The 19,825-nt window shown below is 44.1% G+C and overlaps 1 protein-coding gene across 2 annotated transcripts in view; it reads left to right on the plus strand.

The window, feature by feature from the left end:
• Positions 1–19,825, plus strand: part of ATP8A2 (ATPase phospholipid transporting 8A2) — a 315,266-nt gene that overhangs the window by 16,865 nt on the left and 278,576 nt on the right. The window contains exons 1-3 of one of the 2 annotated variants that reach the window (XM_004938791.5): positions 3,176–3,254; positions 9,248–9,311; positions 18,847–18,991. In XM_004938791.5, coding sequence (XP_004938848.3) covers positions 3,213–3,254; positions 9,248–9,311; positions 18,847–18,991 — 251 coding nt within the window. In that variant the 5' untranslated portion in view covers positions 3,176–3,212. Of the gene's footprint in view, positions 1–3,175; positions 3,255–9,247; positions 9,312–18,846; positions 18,992–19,825 lie in introns of those variants that run through there. The other variant, XM_025146849.3, reaches the window with a different exon arrangement.

Genomic DNA, 19,825 nt, shown 5'->3' on the forward strand with positions numbered 1-19,825 from the left:
TGAATCATACTCCCTTAGCTTGTATTTTGGTTGGCTCCCCAGTTAGCAGCAGAGCACAAGCTGGATGTCAGGATGATAGCTCACTGTAATTGTTCACTAATGGCTTTAAATAATAGATGTACCAAGACCTTACTCCTGTTTACTTAAAAGCTTAGTTTCTGTGATAGGTTTTATCACTACCTGTTTAAGGAGGGGGAGAGGAGCAGTCTCTATACCTGGAGGGCAGTTCCAGATGGTGAAAGGGAGTCAAGTGTTGGTTGGCTAATGACAGCTCAGAGCTGATTTGTTCATGCTGCAAGCTTTTTTTTCGTGGAGTGATTATAGATCAGTACTTGAACTGTACTCTGATAGTCCTGGGGTATCTTGATGGAAGTAATCATCAGATACCTAGTGCAGTCTAGTCCTATTGGGTAACAAACAGTATCACTAGAGGAAATGGCCTCAACTTGTACCTGGGGAGGTTCAGCTTGGATAATAGGAAAAGTTTCTTCTCTGAAGGAATGGTCAGGTGCTGGGGTGGGCTGCCCATGGAGGTGGTGGAGTCACCATCCCTGGTGGTGTTCAAGAAGCATTTAGATGTTGTACTGAGGGATATGGTTTAGTGGGGAAATAGTGGTGGTAGGTGGACGGTTGGGCTGGATGATCTTGGAAGTCTTTTCCAGCCTTGGTGATTCTATGATTCTACAAAATCAGCTGCCTGAGGTCTACTTCTATCATAAAGAAGGTTGAGCTTGCACTACAAGTGCAGCTTTGGAGGTGCAGCCAGCCTGTATTTTGCATCATGGATGTGCTGGCACTGCAGATATGGATGATAGCGGTGAGCGTAGATATGAACCTGCATCTCCTCAGTTTCAAGACTGGAAGATTGCTGGAGTACTGGGAGAACACAGGTTCACTGTATGAACAGCTGATGTCCATCTCTGTCTTTCTTTGGCCATTAATATAGGAGTATGAGTGAGTGCTATCCTATCTCAGATAAAACCAAAATTGGTGGTTTGTACATTAACTTTGCTGTTGCTTGAGGAACTGTTTTTTATGGAATGGCTGTTCAGGTTTGCTGTGCTTGGGGTGCTTTGGGAAAGCTCAGGTGCTGGCCTCCACCAAGTCCCAACGCATTCCCACTTTTGGTTGATGTGGGGCTGTTACTGACATGTGAAATGTGGGTCTGTGAAGTCTTCTCCATTACCATGGTGGTGGTTAATCTTTGCAGAAGGCACATGGGCTTTTTCATTTTTTTTATGGACAAGACTCACAACAGCATCAGGCTTCTGTTCCTAGGCTGTGCGTGCGTGTGCCTGAATGGATGAACTGAGCAGTGGTCTGGGGAACAAAAGAAGACCAAAGAAGACAGTTTGCCCTGAAGTCACAGCTGCTAAATAAAACTAGGAAAATCATCTTACCTTTATCACATCTGTAGCTTCTGGTTATCAGATTTGACAGCTTTGTTTAGAGAGCAAAGATCCTGAGATAGCGGCCGGAGGGAGGAGTTCATGCAGAAGGCAGTGAACTGAGGAGACAATGAAGGCATGAAGTGTGAGAAATACAGCAGTTCTGATCTACTTTCAACTGAATCTCAGTGATTTTGGGTACAGTCAGAATCATTTGTACTGGGACAAGGGGGGATGTAAAAATAGGGCAGTGTAAAAACAAGGAGGCTTAAATGTGACTGAAAGTATAGTTGGTTATGCCCAGTAAAGCAAAGCTTGTAACAAAGGAACAGGTTTCCATTGTGCTTATTTTTCTGAAAATCTCTTCTCAGAAGTTGTGATACAGTGCTTTATGACAGCTTAAAATACGAGATCCATTTGTAAGTATCTTTCTCCTGTCAAATGCAGCTGAAACAGCTACAGAGGAACAGAAAAGCTGAGCAGAAGCCAGGTTTGCTGTAAGGCTGATTTGCAAAACACAGTGAACAGGTGGGACCAGGTACCTTTGTCTCTAGTAGATGGAGTGCTTGTGAAACCAAGGGTAGCTCAACCTGGCTCTTCTTTAAGGCTCCCATTTTGCACTGGGAAGCCACCAACCATTGGACTTATTCATTTCACACCTTCTGAAAAGAGAGCAGTATTTCAAATAACTTTTAGAGATCAAGGGCTTTGTGGACAAGGGGAATATAAGCCCATCATGCATCGATTTTATTGATATATTTTTTATTGTATAATAAACTGAGTCCTCTGTAGATGGTATGGCAATATAGGCTTTGGTGCATGGTTTTGTAATTGAAATCAAGTGTGTGTATTCCTTCAATTTACAGAAAATCTGTCTGTAGACAGATGAATTGACTGATGAATCACCAGAGACATTAATCTTACTCAAACATTAGAAAGCAGAACAAGAGACTGGAAGTTGTTGAGTTTTAATTTTTTTGTGCTTATACTACATGTATTTGCATGCATGGTTCCTGACCCGAGGCATGCTATCAGTAACTTGGAAATTGATTAACAATGAACTAGACTGAAAATTCTCTTATTAGATGTCTCTGTGTTACACCACGATCTCCTGTCTGCTGAACTGCTCTGAGAATTAATTCCCTTTCCAGGATATGGTACAGAATATGAATCTTTGGTTGCGCAAGGTAGGCAAGTATGTTTAAGAGAGAACCTACATGTATTGCTTTATTATTAACAAGGGCCTGTTGGAAGGCTTGTCTTCCTGGCAGTTCTGTGTGCATCTGTCTGTGTTCAACATGATAGTGTAGAACTGGTGCCAGGTGCAAGTGTTATGTTGTGACTGTTCCGAAATGGTACTTCACAGAAATCTTGGAGGGATGTATTCTGGAGGAGGACAAACAAGAGCGGGTTTCTGAACTTGAACAACATCCAGCTAGGAGCAAATGAGCAGAAGTTGGTTATACCTGAACTTCTGACGTAAGTTTAGGCTCTTTAATGCAAGTGGCTGAAGCAGTTACTGCACTGCTGTCCTGGTTTTGGCTGGGATAGAGTTAATTTTCTTCCTAGCAGCTGGGATGGATCTGTGATTTAGGGTGAGAACAATGCTGATAACACACCATTGTGTTAGCTGCTGCAGACCAGTGCTTACACTAAGTCAAGGACATTTCAGCTCCTCGTGCTCCCCAGCCAGTGAGGAGCTGGGAGTGCACAGGGAGCTGGGAGGGGGCAGAACCAGCACAGCTGACCCCAACTGGCCAAAGAGATGTCCCAAACCATGTGGCGTCATGCTGGGCAGTGGCACTGGGAGAGCCGGCTGGGGGGATGCTGTTGCTCAAGGATGGAGTGGGTGTTGGTCAGCTGGTGGTGAGCAATTGTGTTGTGCATCTCTTTTTGTATTGTTTTACATCATTCTTTATCAAAATATTCTTATCTCGATCCACAATCTCTTGTACTTTTACCTTTCTTGATTCTCTGCTCCATCCCACTGAGGGTGAAAGAGAGCAAAAGGCTGTATGGTGCTGAACTGCTGGCTGGGTTAAACCACAGCACCTGTTCATTTGGGAATGCTGGTACAGTGCATTTGGGAAGCTGGTATAATGACTGGGAAAGCCCAACTTGATCTCAGTGGTTTTAATCCACCAGTAAACTGATCTTAGATCTCTTTAATGTATAGTGTGACAACACTGTCTGTACAAGAGCTGGATTTGAAATGTTCAAAGTGTTCTGTTCAGCTTGGAGATGAGAAGACTCCAAGGAGACCTCATTGCAGTCTTTCAATATTTAGAGGGAGCTTATAAAAAAGATGGAGTGTGATGTTTTGTGTAGTCTAATAGTGATAGGACAAAAGGGAATGGCTTTAAACTAGAAGATGGGAGGTTTAGGTTAGGTGTTAGGAGGAAATTGTTTACACAGAGGGTGTTGAGGCACTGTCACAGACTGTCCAGAGAAGCTGTGGACCATCCCTGAAAGTGCTCAATGCCAAGTTGGATGGGGCCCTGGGCAGCCTGATGTGCTGGGTGGCAGCCCTGCCTATGGCACGAAGTTGGGGCTGGATGGACTTTAAGGTCCCTTCCAACCCTGGTGGTTCTATGGTGATTGTTTCATTCACAGCCTCCAGGAAAAGGATTAAATATCTTAATTGGGTGCTGTCCTCACCTATTCAGTCTGCTTTGGGACAGCACACTAAAGCTTTCTAACCCTCTTGAATTAACTAGCTGGTAAGCTAATATTGGCTGGGGCTGCGACATGTTACCAGTGGAGGATTGGTCCATTCATCCCTGCAAAACTCCTATGAGTTTCAGTGACAATGAGGCTGTCCTGACAGCAGTCAAACACAGGCTCTCTAATAGTGGTTAAACAAATGCCATTTCTATTTCTGTTGTAAGGTACTTGGAATCGAAACTGTTACATAACAAACACAATTTGTCTAAATATAGCTGTAAAGAATAACATTCAGGGCAAGTCTTGTAGCAGATAATGATTTCTACCATAATTGCTAATTGGGATGGTTTGTGGCCAGTAATCATGAAGTCACCAGAGCAGGAATAAATGCACCTAAGCCAGTTCTGGCATTTTGCTTCTGCCTTGTAGTCTTTCTCATTGGCTTGCAGAAACTTGGCTTGTGTGTTTACCCCTTTTCCCCAGTGTAGTACCAGAGATGGAGGGGCATTTCCTTCATTCCTGGGTGTTCCTTTGGTGGGAGCAGCTGTAGGCCCTCTGTGGTTTCCTTGTGCTGTGCTGTGCTTCTCTCTGCTGCTTCAGCTGATGGGGCAGAGAGTATGCACAGCTCATCTGCAACTTGTGGGATGCATTTGTGTCATCTCTCTGTGTGGAATGAAGGTGCTGAGGCTCAGCAGGTGTTTGGGGTGTAGGCACCAGGGTAGTTTGATCTGAATTTAAATAGAGTGAAGCAGTTGAAGTTCTATAAAGTCCTTCTCCTTGAGGAGCACAAATATTTTAGTTCCTGTAGGAAGAAAAGCTCCATTTACTAGGACACCCAGTGTGATGTGGAACTGTTACAACAATATACTCCTGGCTTCCAGAAGTAATTGCCTTTTACAAATCCAGGAACAAAGGTGCAGAAGAACACCTTGTTGCTTAAAAAGCTCTAAAAATAAGAGAGTAGTTGACATACTGATGAACATTAACTTGTTCATCCAGTAATTAACTTGAAATGGTTTTAAATAAGGGTAGCAGTGAGGCTTTGAAGATCACTCCTTGTACTACATTTGGGAAGACTGATCAGTTCCTCAGCTCTGAGCAGTACGAGGCTATGCTGGAAATGTTATAACTGTGCAGAAAAACTGGAGGATGGAAACTGCCTGTTGTGCAACACAGTTTGTTGGGGACTCAGCAGCCAGGAGAGGTGGATGAGTGCTCCAGGACCCGGCTCCTGCCATTTTGCTGTTTAGGAGACGGTGGCAGCAGCCACTGCAGACACTGGGTGCAGCCGTGTGTGCTTCAACATGTTTATCCCGTAGGAGAAATGTAGGCTCTTCTGGGTGATTCAGGCTTCCTTAAGGAATAAAACATGGGAAATGGTGAATGGGAGGAGAAGAGGTGGGTCGTCTGCCTGAGTAAAGACCACCCTTTAAAAGCTTGTATGTTCTGATTTCTAAGGTGATGGTAAATGGTAGAAAGATGTGTACCAAAAAAGCTGCCTCTGTCCTGCAGCTGTATTTCAGTAAGGACCCAGTAAGCTCTCACAGATACCAATGGCATTCCTGTTTGTACTGCAGCCTCCCACGTGAAATGAACCAACTGATATCTGCTGGGCTCCTGAGAGCCCTTGGCCTGAAGCAGGGGGGGGGGTTAAACAAACCAGCTGTTACAGCAGAGAACCCTGAAAATACAACAGCTCCTTTAATAAAGTGCCAGGGGTGAGAAAATAGGTGATGTGTTTTTTTTCTTCTTAATGAATCAATGAGAAAACCCCCAAATCTCGAAATCCAAGACTCAGAACGTAATTATTTTTTTAAAACAAAACATTGCAAAATCTTTTTTTCTTTTTTTCCTGATTCAGTTTTTCAGTTCCTGGAGCTGACAGTACCGAGTTGCTGATACTCAGCATTATGCATGGAAGGATTTCCAGTAATAAGGCCATATAGATACTAGACGGTGCAGTGTTAACGGTAAACATGCCAACAGAACAGTTCTAAAAGGCTTCCTCCGTGTTCTTGAGTATACTGTGCAAATGGCTGATTTGTCTTCTCCTTGGCCTGGGAAATGCAAAGGAAGATGTGCACAACCCATCAAAGGATAGGGACGGATAGGTTCGGAGAGAATTGAAGCTGGACCATTTTGCCTAATGAGAAATACTGTGCAGTTTGGGTGGAGGAACATGGTTTTTATACTGTACTTCTAGAATGATTTGGAGCAGTCACAAGAATCAGAGAATCATAGAATTGCTCAGGTTGGAAAAGACCTTAAAGATCATCGAGTCCAACCCCAACCTGACCATACTACCCTAACTCTAACAACCCTCTGCTAAATCATGTCCCTGAGCACCACATCCAAACAGTTTTTAAACACATCCAGGGATGGGGACTCAACCACCTCCCTGGGCAGCCTATTCCAGTGCTTAACAACCCTTTCTCTAAGGAAGTGTTTCCTGATATCCAACCTAAACTTCCCCTGGTGCAACTTGAGGCCATTTCCCCTCATCCTTGAGACCAACCCCACTCTTGCTGTAAGCACCTTTCAGGTATTGGAAGAGAGCAATAAGGTCTCCCCTCAGCCTCCTCTTCCCCAGGTTAAACAGCCCCAGTTCCTTCAGTCTCTCCTTGTAGGGCATGTTCTCCAAGCCCTTCACAAGCCTCGTTGCCCTTCTTTGGACCTGGAATTCTGGAAGTCAATGCCACGTATGTGTTGAAGTAGCCTTGTTTTACTGATTTTTAGAATTTCATAGCTTTTGAAATAATGTGTAATATTCAAACCTGTCAGTATAGAAGATGTCATGATGGCATGATGAAATCAATCTCCCTGCACCAGCCAGCACATACACCTGTCGTACCTACCATGTCTGTCAAGGACAAGTCTTGCAAAACTTCAAGTTACAGTACAAGAGTTTAGATGGGGCTTTTTGCCTTTGGAAAGAAATAACGTGACAAAGTTAAGCAGTCTGATTATATTCTCATATAATCCTTTATTATCTTCTGTCCAAAAAACCATAGCTCAGGCATACAAATCCAAAGACGGACTTCATGTGTTGTGCATCAGCTGCCAAGTTCAAAAAGATCTGACAAATTTTTTAAAGAGCACAAGGTACAATTTTTGCCACTTTCCATTTTAAAAAATAATATACTGTAATTTGCACTGTAACTTCATCCAGAACAGTTTTAGGCAGGTGTTACCAACATAGTGCATTTCAGCTGCAGCTGAGCCTTTGAAATAAGGTGCTGTGGTTGGGCATGGCCATGTTGGCTCTAAGGTTGCATAGAGCAAGTGAAGCTCAGGGCAGCCAGCAGCCAGCATCCTGCTGGGAGCCTCTGGGGCCGGGCAGCCCAGTGCTTTGAGCTTTCCTCCCTCTGGCTGTGCTAACACAGCAGTCCGCTTCCAGATCTTACCAGCCTGGGTCAGGTTTGGGTAGAGGTAAGTCAGTCGTGTGCTCTATAGCAGGGCACCAAGAACGCAGGCTGCCCAAGTCACCTGGCAAGCTCTTAGCATTTTTAATAGAAAAAACTGGCTATGGTGAAGTACTCAGATACAAACAGATACAATATGTTTTGCTCACAGATTCATCTGTGTAGGGAGCAGATAATGTTCTCTAACATTGTTCTCGGATGTTTTCCTCATGTATTATGCAACACTTCCCTAATGAAAGCTAGATAAGAGCAACTAAAATTGTGAGTGTCTTCCTCTCCTGAGGAAAAAAACACTTATGGTAGCTAGCAGTGTCCTCCGTGATTTCCTGTCATTGTCTTGCTCATGAATATTTGATGCCCTCTACTTATCAGCCATAGCTGTGCCCTTTGCCAGGTGATGTTCTGAATTTCTGCTCCACCAGCCTACAGCCTGACAGACCCCTCGTGTCTGAGTCTGGCTTTGCATTGGTGTAAGCAAAACTCTGCTCTGCAGTGGGTCATGGTATGTTGGTGTGCTGGGTGGCTTCTGAGAGACAAAACTAACAGAGCAGGGAACTGCTGGGGTGGCCTCTCTGAGCAGAGCCCAGCAGTGCCCTGTGGCAGGCCAGAGCCAGCTACATCTGCTCCAAAAAGGACCTGCTGTTGAGGTGTGAGAGATTCTGGTTGTACCTCTGGGAGAGCAGATTGAAGAGAGGGAAAAACTGCACGACAGCAGCTGGGAGAGGGGGGTGAGAAATAGGAGAGAAGCAGCCAAGCAGCCCCAAAGGTTAGTGCAGAAGGAAGACAGGAGGTGCTCCAGGTGCAGAGCAGCAGTTCCCTGCAGTCCAGGAGAGGCCCACCGTTGGGCAGGTTGTCCCCTTGCAGCCCATGGGTACCACACTGAGCAGATCTCCATGTACATCTGTGTGAGATCCTCCGCAGAGAAATGTCCCAGAAGGCATATGCAATATTGGAAAGGTAACTTAAGATATGATGTAGTAAGCCAAATCCTAGCCGTCTCACAGAGCTGTCCTGTGAGGCTTTAAGCATGCTGCTGATGCTTTGTTTTCTTGTCCCCATCCAAAATGCAACTGAATGGTCTGGAGGGGGCAGTGGAGAGGATAGGGGAGGACCTCCCCCCTTTAAGTATATGTGACACAAAAGAAAGGCACATATGGGTTACTATGAGTGAAAGCAGGGAAAATTACTTTCCTTTTTTAAAGGCAAGGGACTTTTATTGCCTGAAGTAGTAGCTGAATGGGCTTTTATTAGCCTTTTCATTTAAGATCCAGAATACATTGGCATCCTGTTCGGAGGCAAGGAAAAATAAGTTTAAAGAAAACAAATTCCTTTTTTGTAACTGCAAAGATGAATCAATCTCATAACCTCTAACAGTGCAGATAGCAGCTCCAAAGGGAGCAGAATTTGAGTTCTATGGTGTCTTTTTATTAGGTTTTCACTTGAAAAAATCTGTGCTTTGAAACCTGGCATGCAAGGGTCAGAGCCCAGAGCAGGTGGATGGTTATTTCGAGTGCAGGAATTTAGGGCAATGTCAAATTCCCCTTTTTGCTGAAACGTATTAGGATGTTCCAGGGAAAGCCACAGTAGTCTCCTTGTGTGGGTATACACAGACACAGACTGCACACTCTCCTCCTGTGAATCCATTGCAGAGCAATTTGAAAGTGCAAAACATATATTTCACAGATTACCACGAGGATCACTTTAATCAGCGTTGAGACCTGCTAATGCTGTAGAGATCTTTGAAGGACTACTGCTGTTTTTGTCTTCATGCAGCTGATGCAAGACAGAATGAACATCATGCCCTTGTGTCGTCGCTGGAGGAGATGCATCTCCATAGGTAACTGTACAATGGGCAGCTGCTTTTGTGCATTATATGGAACTGTGGGTGGACAGAATGAACAACAGCAGCTTTGGGAATGCTTTAGAGCAAAAGGTCAGTATGTATTCAGTAAATCTTTCTAATCTTTCATTGGCTGGAAGCCAGTGGCACAGGCCTCACAGCTTCTAGCACAAGCATCAGAATACAGATAGCTTTAAATCAGCAGTGTATAAAGGGGAAAATATTTCTCTGTCTTCTTTAAATTGTTCTCTTGGAAATCAAGATCAGCTGTGCTTGCAGCTGATACGCTTAAAGCTGTTAGTAAATTGTTATAGGAACAGATGAATTACAGAAAAGAGAAAAGCACTTGTGTGCTAGAATACTAATAGAATGACGATGTGCCAAAGTTGTTTTTTGCTTCAAAGAAGCATACACAGAAACATACCTCAAAGGTGGGAGGAGAGGAAACTGCAACTGTTCTCTTGTAAGATTAGTTGTGACTGTCAGTTGTGCTAAGAAGATTTCTGGTGTCCGTTTCTGCAGTATTCTTATAATCACTTAATAGATGCACTGCACTTGGTAGCATGGCCCACAAATAGGATTACTGGTTATGGCTATCTAACATGGCATTGTAGCACTTCTGTTGGGTATAGAATCTTCCTTGGATTGTGAGATTATTCAGAGGAGAGATGCTTATTCTTTTTCAGTCTCTCGGACTCCATGTTTGATTTAATCTCTGCTAGCTCATGTTCACTCTTTAATTTGCCTTAGCAATCACATTTCTGAAAAAAAAACACCAAAAACCTCCAGGAACTGCAAAGAATAATACTGAAAGAAAGGTGTAGAATTATTACTGAGCATTTTAAAGTGCAGTGACTTCAGTGTTATGACTTTCCCATTGGATAGTGAGATTCTGAGCTGGAAATTCAAAAGAAACTTGATAAGGTTCATCTAAGAGGCTGAAAGTCCATGCAGAATGGATGCAGGACGTGTTTTCATGTGTATGCACAGTGAAATCTGCATTTGGATTGTTACCTTGTATGTAAAATGCTTCTAAGCTATGTTAAAGGAGCTCTAAAGCCAGTGTTCTCCAAACTGTCAAATGCAGGCAATTTGTATTCAGTGTATTCTAATGTGTGCAAATGTCTTTTGAGCTTGACTGACAGCAGGCCATGCCAATTCAGAGGTATTTTAAAGAAGAAAAAAAAATGAGCTGAGCAGTATTGGATGAGGTGTAATGTCATCAATAGGTGAGCAGAAACATAGTTCCCCAAAGTCTCAAAACTGTGTAACCCCCAAACAAGAAGCATCGGTGTTTGGTATTTCAGGTTCTGACAGACTCTTGGGTAAGTTGAAAATAGGAAATAACAAATGTTTCTTTGTTACTATTTAGGATACATACACTTTATGACCAATTCTCCTTCAAAGCCACCTTTTTGGTGCTTTTTATGGGGTTTGCTTAAGTTGTCATCAAGTTCTTCAAACTAGCAGCACAAACTTCTTGTAGAATGTTTAACCCAGTGTTGGTGCCTTTCCATTACTTACCAAGTTGTTGGAAACCCGGAACATACGGGTCTTGGATTCAACTCTTAAAATTACAGGTTTGAGAGAAGCCAATTTTTAGAACCAGCTTTTAGAAGACCAACTGCACTTGAAGATGTTTTGGGCTTGGGAGTGAGGAGTTTCAGCACTGGGTTGGGAGATTCCTGTGTCTTACAGACACAGAGCTTATTACATATTTAAATTTCTGGTGACGAAGGGTAGCTGCTGACTCAAGTATTCGGCTCTTTGTCCTGGTATTAAATCTCACTTATCTGTTGCCAGAGAACCACAGACCATCAACAGACACAGTATTATCTACTAGAAAAATTATTGAAGCCCGGATTATGATGACAAGCTGCTAGCAACTACGTGAATGAGCTTGGAGAACAGCTAGAGGATGAGTGGAATAGAGCTAGTGTCTAGAAAAGCCACTGTTGTCCAATGCAGTATGGGATCTTAAACAACACTGATTTTAAGTGGTATCAATTACTAGTGCTCCACTGATCTGCTCCTGGACTGTGTTTATTCTGAAATTGTGGTCATAGCAATAAGTGATTGCACAGAGTTAAGTTTTAATGTCTTTAATCTTTCCTGTCTTCCACTGAAAGATGTGAGCTTGTGTGGTGTCTGTAGTTTGTTTTTCTTCTGAGGACTAACTTTTCTTAACTTACCGTGATCCAGGTGCAGCTGTAGAATTTGGCTGACAGTTGTGGCTATGAAGCATGAGGCAGAATAAGAATAGATTGCATTTGTCCCTTCTGCAGCGTTATTAGCTCAGCATTATCAGCAGGAGCTGCCTGGTTTTGACATTAAGTGAGCAGGTACAAAATGACTTGGGAGATGGAGAACAGCTATTTTAGGCAAAGTGTTATTCCTCTTGTGGTCTCATCAAGGTTGCATACAGGGATTGTTGCAGGGAACAAACATCAGGCCTTTATTTTGCCATCCAAAGCAGCAAAAGAAAACGAGGCCTTAACTCAGACTGCGGGCAACCCTTTCCTTTCCCTTACCTGATTATTCCATTCTAGTTTTCTGCTGCTTCATTCTTAATTCGAGTTTTCTGCTAGGAGTTTGTTCTGTCATTAGTTGACAGCACGTGGGTTCATCATTCAACTGGATTTGGTCACATGCATCAAAATCCAGCTGTCTCTGCTTGCAGCATGTAATTCCATTCACTATCTGACTGACCCTGCTGTTTAAGACAAGCTGTGTTTCATGCATCTAACTCTTCAGGAGTTAAGAGGTGGCAAATTCGTCATACTTGGATTGACTGGTATGTGCAAGCTTTTCTTTCGGCTTCGCTGAACTCCATTTATAGCAGGAATCTTTTCATGTTTCCTGAATGGCAGTGTTAAGCTTTGGTACTGTCTTATTTATGTTCTTGATGACTGGAGTAATGTGTAAGACTGACACGTGCTGTAAGCTGCATGTAGCTCTGTAGTTTCAACGTAAGCAAGCGCAGACTATTGACCACTCACCTGACTTCTGGCTTTGAGTGATTACATGAAATTGTTCAAAAAATTGGTCTCACAGAAGGTTGACGGGTGACCCCTTTCCAACATGACAGCTTCTCCTGCAGAGCAGTACACTGTCTGCTGTTTTAGACAGCTCTTTAGTTTTAAGTAACTTCTGAAACACTGAACCTTGTCAAATCGGTTAACTTCCCTGCCCAACAGTACCCTTCTTTGTCTTTGTTAATTTTGTTAGTCTACATGCATTGTGTAGCTATGCAGAGAACAGGGATGTTACAGAGCTGCTGGCTATTTAATTTCCTTTGCAATGCCTGGGTTAACTTGATTGATGACAACTCTTTTCCTGCATCTTGGATTTCAGAAAATAAGCTTCCTTTGCTCCATCATGTTCTGTCATGCCTCTGAAGCTTTATTTACTCTTAATATCCTTTTGGGGACCACTGTGTTCATCTGATTCTCAATTTCCTTGTTGCTCTGCATCTAGCACAGAAGAAAAATCCTGTCTTAAAATCTGGTTTCTCTGCAGTGCGTAAAATATTCTTCATCCTTTCTGTGAATCTTTAAAACATCTTCAAAGGTATAGATGTGTTTTTGTCTTCTGACTTGAACAAATAGGTTATCTGAAGTGTTTAAACCCCAGCGTTCCAAGTTCAGCTTGTAATAGTACCGATCCATAGCAATCACAACTTTTTTGACTTGAATGCAAGATTTTGGCCACTATAACTCTTGCTGTTGACAAACAGGAATTAGGGTTAACTAAAGAATGAATGTCTAACCTGATGTTTTGCTCATTCAGTATGCTCAATGAGTGTCTGTTGGAACACGAAAGTATTGAAAACAAAACAGCTTAAGAGAAATTTGGAGAATATACCTACCACTTTTAGTGTCAGAACTGAGTTCACTTCCAACTTGTGTGTTTCATATTGTCACCAGCCAGTAGGAGAAATAAAAACCTTCCCCAGAACTGTTTCACTGTATGTAGTGCTGCTTCTGTTTTACTGCATAAACTGCTAATCTGAGTGGGAGTAATCACCCAATCACTGCAGTGTAATGCAGACAATACAAATAGTCCGTTTTGTTAGGGTTGCATGATGGGAGCCTCTTATCCTATTAGCGTGAGAGTTGTGTGGTTTCTAATGCTTGGAATGATGGAATGAAGGGAAAACTCGCCGTTCCCTTAAATGCTTAAACAAGCATTTCCTGATGATACTCTGTAGCTTGCATACTTATGTTCCCTCACTTACTGAGCATGTTGTAGCTAGCAAACTGCAGTTTCTAGAACTTGTCACAGCCTTCTTGTTGCTCTAGGCTGATGTACTGAATGTTAGTCCTCCAGTGTAAAAGACTTTAACTGCTTCTGCTTAGCCCTTACATTAGTAGGACTGACGCCACTGTCTCTTTAGATGACTCTTTAGATGACACTTTGCCCTTTAACCTGATTAGACAGTACTGGAGCAGAAGTGTAGTGAAGTTCTAGGCTAAAATACACATGGATTTTCTGCTTTTTCCTACTCACCATTTGCATTCTTGCAGGGATTTTGCCCTTGTTATATTACGTATAAAGGATTGCTTTTTACTAAATGGCCTCAACAGGAGTTCTGTAGGACCCCGAGGCAACACCCCTGGGAGAGCTGTGGAAATGTATCCTATTCTACTTTGCTTTATAACTGCCTATTAAAACTTAAGAAAGTCCAAGTCATTGTGCCTGCAGTAACTTCAGGTAGAGCAACTCTTGCATAATTCTTGGGAGAAGTGAGTGGTGATTTGCAATTGTATTATTAACTTCAAGGCTGTTTTTATGAACCCTGTTACTTGCCTGCAGATATCTAACCCCACCTTATCTTACAGAACACTTCTCTAATAACACAGAAGGGAAGCATGCTTAAAATGACTTCTGATGACATGAGAACTAGGAAGTAAAGGGCTCCATTGTAAGTTACTCCAGAACTTCCTTTCTCAGACTCTTGTATGAAGTGTTACATTACTGAATGCTGTAGAAGCTTTCTGGTTTTCAGAAAATAAGGCCTTAATGCTTATCATCAAGTTGTCATGTGAACTGGTTATAACTCATGGTTAAGAGATCCCAGTCCTGGTGGGAACTGAACTTTCACAGAAGACTGGGCAGCTGAAGTGCCCTACATCTCCTCTTAGAGCATGCTGTGCTCTGCCTGTTTGAACTCTTACCTTTAAGCATTTTCAGATTCCCTGTTAAGTGCATTGCTGTGGAGCAGTGAATGGAGTTTATGAAAAAGTGCAAGAAGGGAGTGTATTTTAGGTAAAAGCAACTTGCTTCAACAAGGAGTTTGAAGCTTGGCTTGTAAGTTATGGACAAATCTCAACTGCAGAATTTCTCATTTGGTGTCATCTTTGACACTCAGTGAATAGTTTATGAAACTAACCATGTGAAAGAGGAGTTCATCAAGAAAGTGATGGTGACTCAGAGCCTGGGATGGCTTGTGAAGAGCCAATTTCATTTCACTGCAAGCAAAATCCCAACTTGTCTGACACCTCTTGAAATATTCACTTTGCAGCTCATTTCTCTGAGGCTTAGCCTGTAACAGTACCACTTCATGTTCTGTGAATAACAAAACTTGGAGGCTCTTGGTAAGATTGCTTGCTTTTATTTATTTTTGGACAAAAAAGTGTCTTTCAACACTTTTATTTTTGGACAAAAAGTGTCTTTCAACACTTTCAGCAAGTGTCTCTTAATTGAAAACCACTGCGTAATACATTTGAGGTGACACAAGCAGTTGTGTCTGGTTGTTTAAAGTTAGGCCTGTGACTGCCAAAGAGCAGCAGAGGCTAGAAAGGACCTCTGGAGCCTGTAGTCCAACTCTGCTCAATCAGGATCAGTTTCTTTTGTTCAGAGTTTTCCTTTACTAGATCCTAGTCCCTCAGTGTATGCAAAAGCTGTAAGACTATTCTTGGCTGTCACACTTAGCATTGCTTTAAGTTCCAAGCCTGACTCAGTGAAGTCTTTCTGGTAAAATTCTCCATTGCAAACCTGCTCTTCCTCATAGTTTGTGATTCTGCTATAAGCACTTGATGGAGTGCTTAATTGCTCTCTTAACACTTTTTCTTAAAAATTGAATGTATTAGTAAAGCAATCAAGCACCTCTCCAAGATACAAGACAGGGGTAGTAACAATTATCTACTTTAAGAGAAAACAAGTGTAATTGTCGTTAGTTCTCTTGTGACCTCTAATGGTTGGCAAGCTTTGTAAGTGACTGATCAAAAACCTGGGTCGCCAACCACCAGACCAGGCTGCCCAGAGCCACATCCAGCCTGGCCTTGAATGCCTCCAGGGATGGGGCATCCACAGCCTCCTTGGGCAACCTGTTCCAGTGTGTCACCACCCTCTGTGTGAAAAAATTCCTCCTAATATCCAACCTAAACCTCCCCTGTCTCAGTTCAAAACCATTCCCCCTTGTCCTATCACTATCCACCCTCGTAAACAGCCGTTCCCCTTCCTGTTATCTTGACTTGACAGGTTACACACGGACAAATGTAAACTGTGTTGTATACAGGATGCAAATGCAAAATGATACATGTTTAAGATCAATGTAATGAGAATATCCAAAACCTTCTGTAGTTAACCATACCAAATGAACACGCTGTGATGGCCAATGTTCTACCATTCATGTGTTCTGTTCTTGTTTTTCTCCCAAATAAATTGGGTTGCAGTGTTGCAAGATCTTGAAGAAATAAAAGAAAGTGTAGATCCCATGGGACAAAAACCTTCCCTGAGTGCTAAGTTGGTCAGCCCTGAAACAGAATTAATGAACCCGATTACTTTGGATACAAAGAAGTACACATAGCTGAAAAACAGCTGCACAAACTTCAGTCTTAAGTTCCACCCCTGTAGAAGGTGATCACATCTGCATGGTCTGTATCCACACCTTTTCTCAACCAATAAACAGAAGTGAACTTGTCTTCACATTTTTGAAGTGAGTCTGTGCGTGGTCTGGTCCCCTTGAGGAAGAGGCCTTCTGAAGGTGGTGTTGCTTCTGGCATTGGTGTTCACCAGGAACCCTTCAGAAGCTTAGGGCTCCTTAATCTTTCTGAATGTGAGGAATGAGAGCTTCTGCAGCCAGTAGTGCATAGGTCACTATCTGCAGTCTTCTGGCTATGAGCTGCTTAGAAACAGGGGAGGGAGGTGGAAGGCATTCCTGCTGGGCAGGATTAGTGGGTAATCTTCCAAAATGAGGCTTATTCCACTAAGAATTGCAGCAGCTGATTTGAACCATTTTCAAAAATGCAAACCCTTTTAGTACAGCTGCTTATGCAAGCTCACAAGCTGGCTTTGAAGTCTTCTGGTATACCTAAAGAATGAGGTATATGATTTTATTTTTGGAACATCTCCCCTGGCAGTAGAGTGGTCAGGAAAATAGTATGTGAAGTAAACCTAAGTACCTTTGAATTTGGTCATCTGTCAGTTATTCCTAAAAGTTACGGCACAGCTTTGTGAGAGTTGATAGTGAAGAAAACTGGTCAACAGGAGGATTTCAAGAGTCAGAAGGAGTGATATGGAAAAAAAAAATGTAACAAGTAATGTCTGGGGCTGGGGGGGAAGGAATGTTTTTAATTGTGTGCTTGCACAATTGTAATTGTGCTTCTGTTCAGGAGCTTGACAAGGAAAACAGATGAAAGCTGCTTCCTTCTACTTAATGCTCTTAAGGGTACTGCCCTTTGATCTCCACTCAGTTACACAACGTGGAATCAATGGGAAAGAACAGTAAGTCTCCAGTAGTGCTCTTAGCTCTGTTTTTCTGAAGAGTAAAATGCTCAGGAAGATTGAGTGATCCTCTGTGTTATGACAAGAGTCTTCAGACGGAGTAACCTAATATAGTATCATAATGGCATAATCTTGCATAATATATAGTCTTACATGTTTTATTTCAGATGTATGTTCATGAAGTACGTACTGTCTGAGTTAGTGTCAGATCTAAGCAAAGGAAATCAATTCATTAGCCTCACACAGGTTTAGTTTAATGTATCCAAAGTATGAATTCACAATGTGCAACACCTGTGTTGGGCAAGAGATGGTATTGTTGAAAGCATATTAGCTTAATTAAAGTGGCTTCGTTGGCCAGGTATGAGCTGTGTGAAGTCTTTTTTTGGTACTGAACCGTGTTGTAAAAACAAGTGGGTAATGTTGCCCTCTAGTGCCTACCGTTTAGAGGTTGTGGAGCCAGTTTGCCATGACAATAAAATTATCAATAATTGGGAAAGGCTGGGGTGGAGAAATAGAATACCGGCTTAGACTGGCTTATTTCATACACACACACACAAAGACAAGGCATATGCCAGTAATACGTGAGAGCTTAAGTGCTGAATCTTTTAGGGCTGTAGTAGGGCTGCTGTTTTTCCCTCCAGCTGTAGTTAAGAAGGACACAGTTAAATTTCAGGGCACTCTGTACTGAGTCCTTTTTAGGCACTGTTGGATCCGATCAGTTTGTTGCAGGTTGATAGTAGCATGAATCAGGAATAGCTGCTGGATTTGGCTTTAACACTGATTAACACTGAGAAAGAACCATTGTGCCTTAAGGCTCTTTGTAAAATCATAAAATAACATTTTTAGTGGATTATTGTGATCGTAGTCCTGTGTGTAGAACCACCCTTGCTAGCCTGTAAATCTGCACCTTGTATCTTATGCTGCTTAAGTAACACAGAGCATCTCCACAGCTCGGAACAGAAGGGGAGAGCTGAAATACATCCCTGCCTCAATAACATTTTGAGGCTTGACAGAGGAAATAGCTGGTTGTTTTCCCTGTACCTGCTTTGGCTTTCTCTTAGTGCAGAGTGAAACGGTACTTCACATGAGCAGGTTGGAGTTGAATTATTTTCAAGTCTAAGATCTCATCTTTGAAACTGTGAGTGTAAAGCTTTCAGTCTCTTCAGTCCGTGCCGAAGTGGGGCGTTGGGAAAGGCGCTCTCTGGTCAGTGGTCTGTCTGTGGTGTCACTTGGGGGAAGAAACTGTGGGTGAACTTCTCCCATCCCCGTGGGCCTCAGTGAGGTCCGAGTGCGTGGTTCTTTGCCTTGGGCGGCACCGGGCAGGGGCGTGCGGCACGAGGGGCGCAGGTAGGAAGCACCGCGGCCCGGAGCGGGCTCCGAGCCCCGCAGCCGTGGTGTGCCCGTGCTTCCCGCCCGTAGGTTGGCCCCGCACCGGTGCCTGGGGGTCTCTGGCAGCCGTCGGGCCCCGGAGGGTTTGTGGGGCCGGATCCCGGGGAGAAGGGTGGCCGAGGAGCCGCGGGGCGGAGCCCCTCCCGCTGTCTGAGGCTGGCGGGCCGCGCCGCTGCCAGCTGGCTCCTGCGGGCCCGTGCCCCCTCCCCGGCCCTGCATTATTTATCAGCCGCCGCCGTGGTAACCGGCGGGGAGGTGCTCCCGCGGGCGAAGCCGCAGCTCGGCCCGGCCCTTCTCCTCCCTCAGGCGCGGCCCCGGCGGGAGCTGCCGGCCCGGGGTGCCGAGGCTGCGGTGGGTGCGGCGGAGCGGGCGGGAGGGATGGGGGCCCCGCGCTGACCGCCCCGCTTTCCCGCAGGACCGGTGTGTTCCCCCACGGGCTACAAGAAGGCAGATGATGAGATGTCCGGAGCCACGTCCTCGGCGGATCTGGACGAGGCGCCAGCCCGCACCATTTACGTGAACCAGCCCCAGCAGAGCAAGTTCCGCGACAACTGGGTCAGGTACGGAGCTCCCCGCTTCACCCCGCGCAGGCGGCAGCCGCGGGCACGGACGGATCCGCCGCCCTTCGCCCCTCCCTGCCCGCACCGCGCGGTCCGGCGGGGCGCAGCTCTGTGTGCGCGGCCGGAGCGCGGAGCCCGCAGAGCTGCTCGGGTCACCGCACGGGGAAGTCCTGCCGCGCGGCTCTCCTGCGGCCGCTGGGTTGTGGAATGGCAGGATCTATAGTTCTTAGGTACAGGAGTTGACCTGTTAAAATGTAGCGTGAGGTTTGGGTAAAGCTGGCTGTACAAACTCCATGCAGCGTACTCTTCCAAACGAGTGATGCGCAGATGTAAGGATAACTTTAGACTAAGTGCAACAAAGTGCAGAATTGGAGGGAAGGAAAAAGCAAGTCTAACAGACAGGAGTAGCTGAAGAGTTTACAAATCACATCCCTGTGTGTTTGAGGCTGTGGTCTGGTTGTGTTTGTAACAAAGACCAGTCAGAATTGTCATTGGTTATTGGATCCCCTTCAGTGTAGGTGTGTGTTTAAGTGTTGGTGTGATGGACGCCGTGCTGTTGTCGTTCAGAAAGGTGAGTAACAACCAATGCCACAGGGGTGTGAGGATGTGTAAGATACACAAAAGCAGTGCTGTTCGGTTAGCGAGGTGAGCAGATGGCTGCTGTCATGACCAAGGAGGAGTGTTATTTAGCAGGCAGCCGTTAGTGCAGATGTTTGGGTCATTGTTCGGGGGATGGTTTACACAATGAGTGCCTTTGTGGAAATACAAAAGAATTTGATATCCTGTTGAAATGAGGATTTTCATTGGCTGCTTTATTGCATGTATATCATCAAA

The sequence above is a fragment of the Gallus gallus genome, chromosome 1 (assembly GCF_016699485.2).
Source record: "Gallus gallus isolate bGalGal1 chromosome 1, bGalGal1.mat.broiler.GRCg7b, whole genome shotgun sequence".
In the NCBI taxonomy this organism is placed as follows: Eukaryota; Metazoa; Chordata; class Aves; order Galliformes; family Phasianidae; genus Gallus; species Gallus gallus.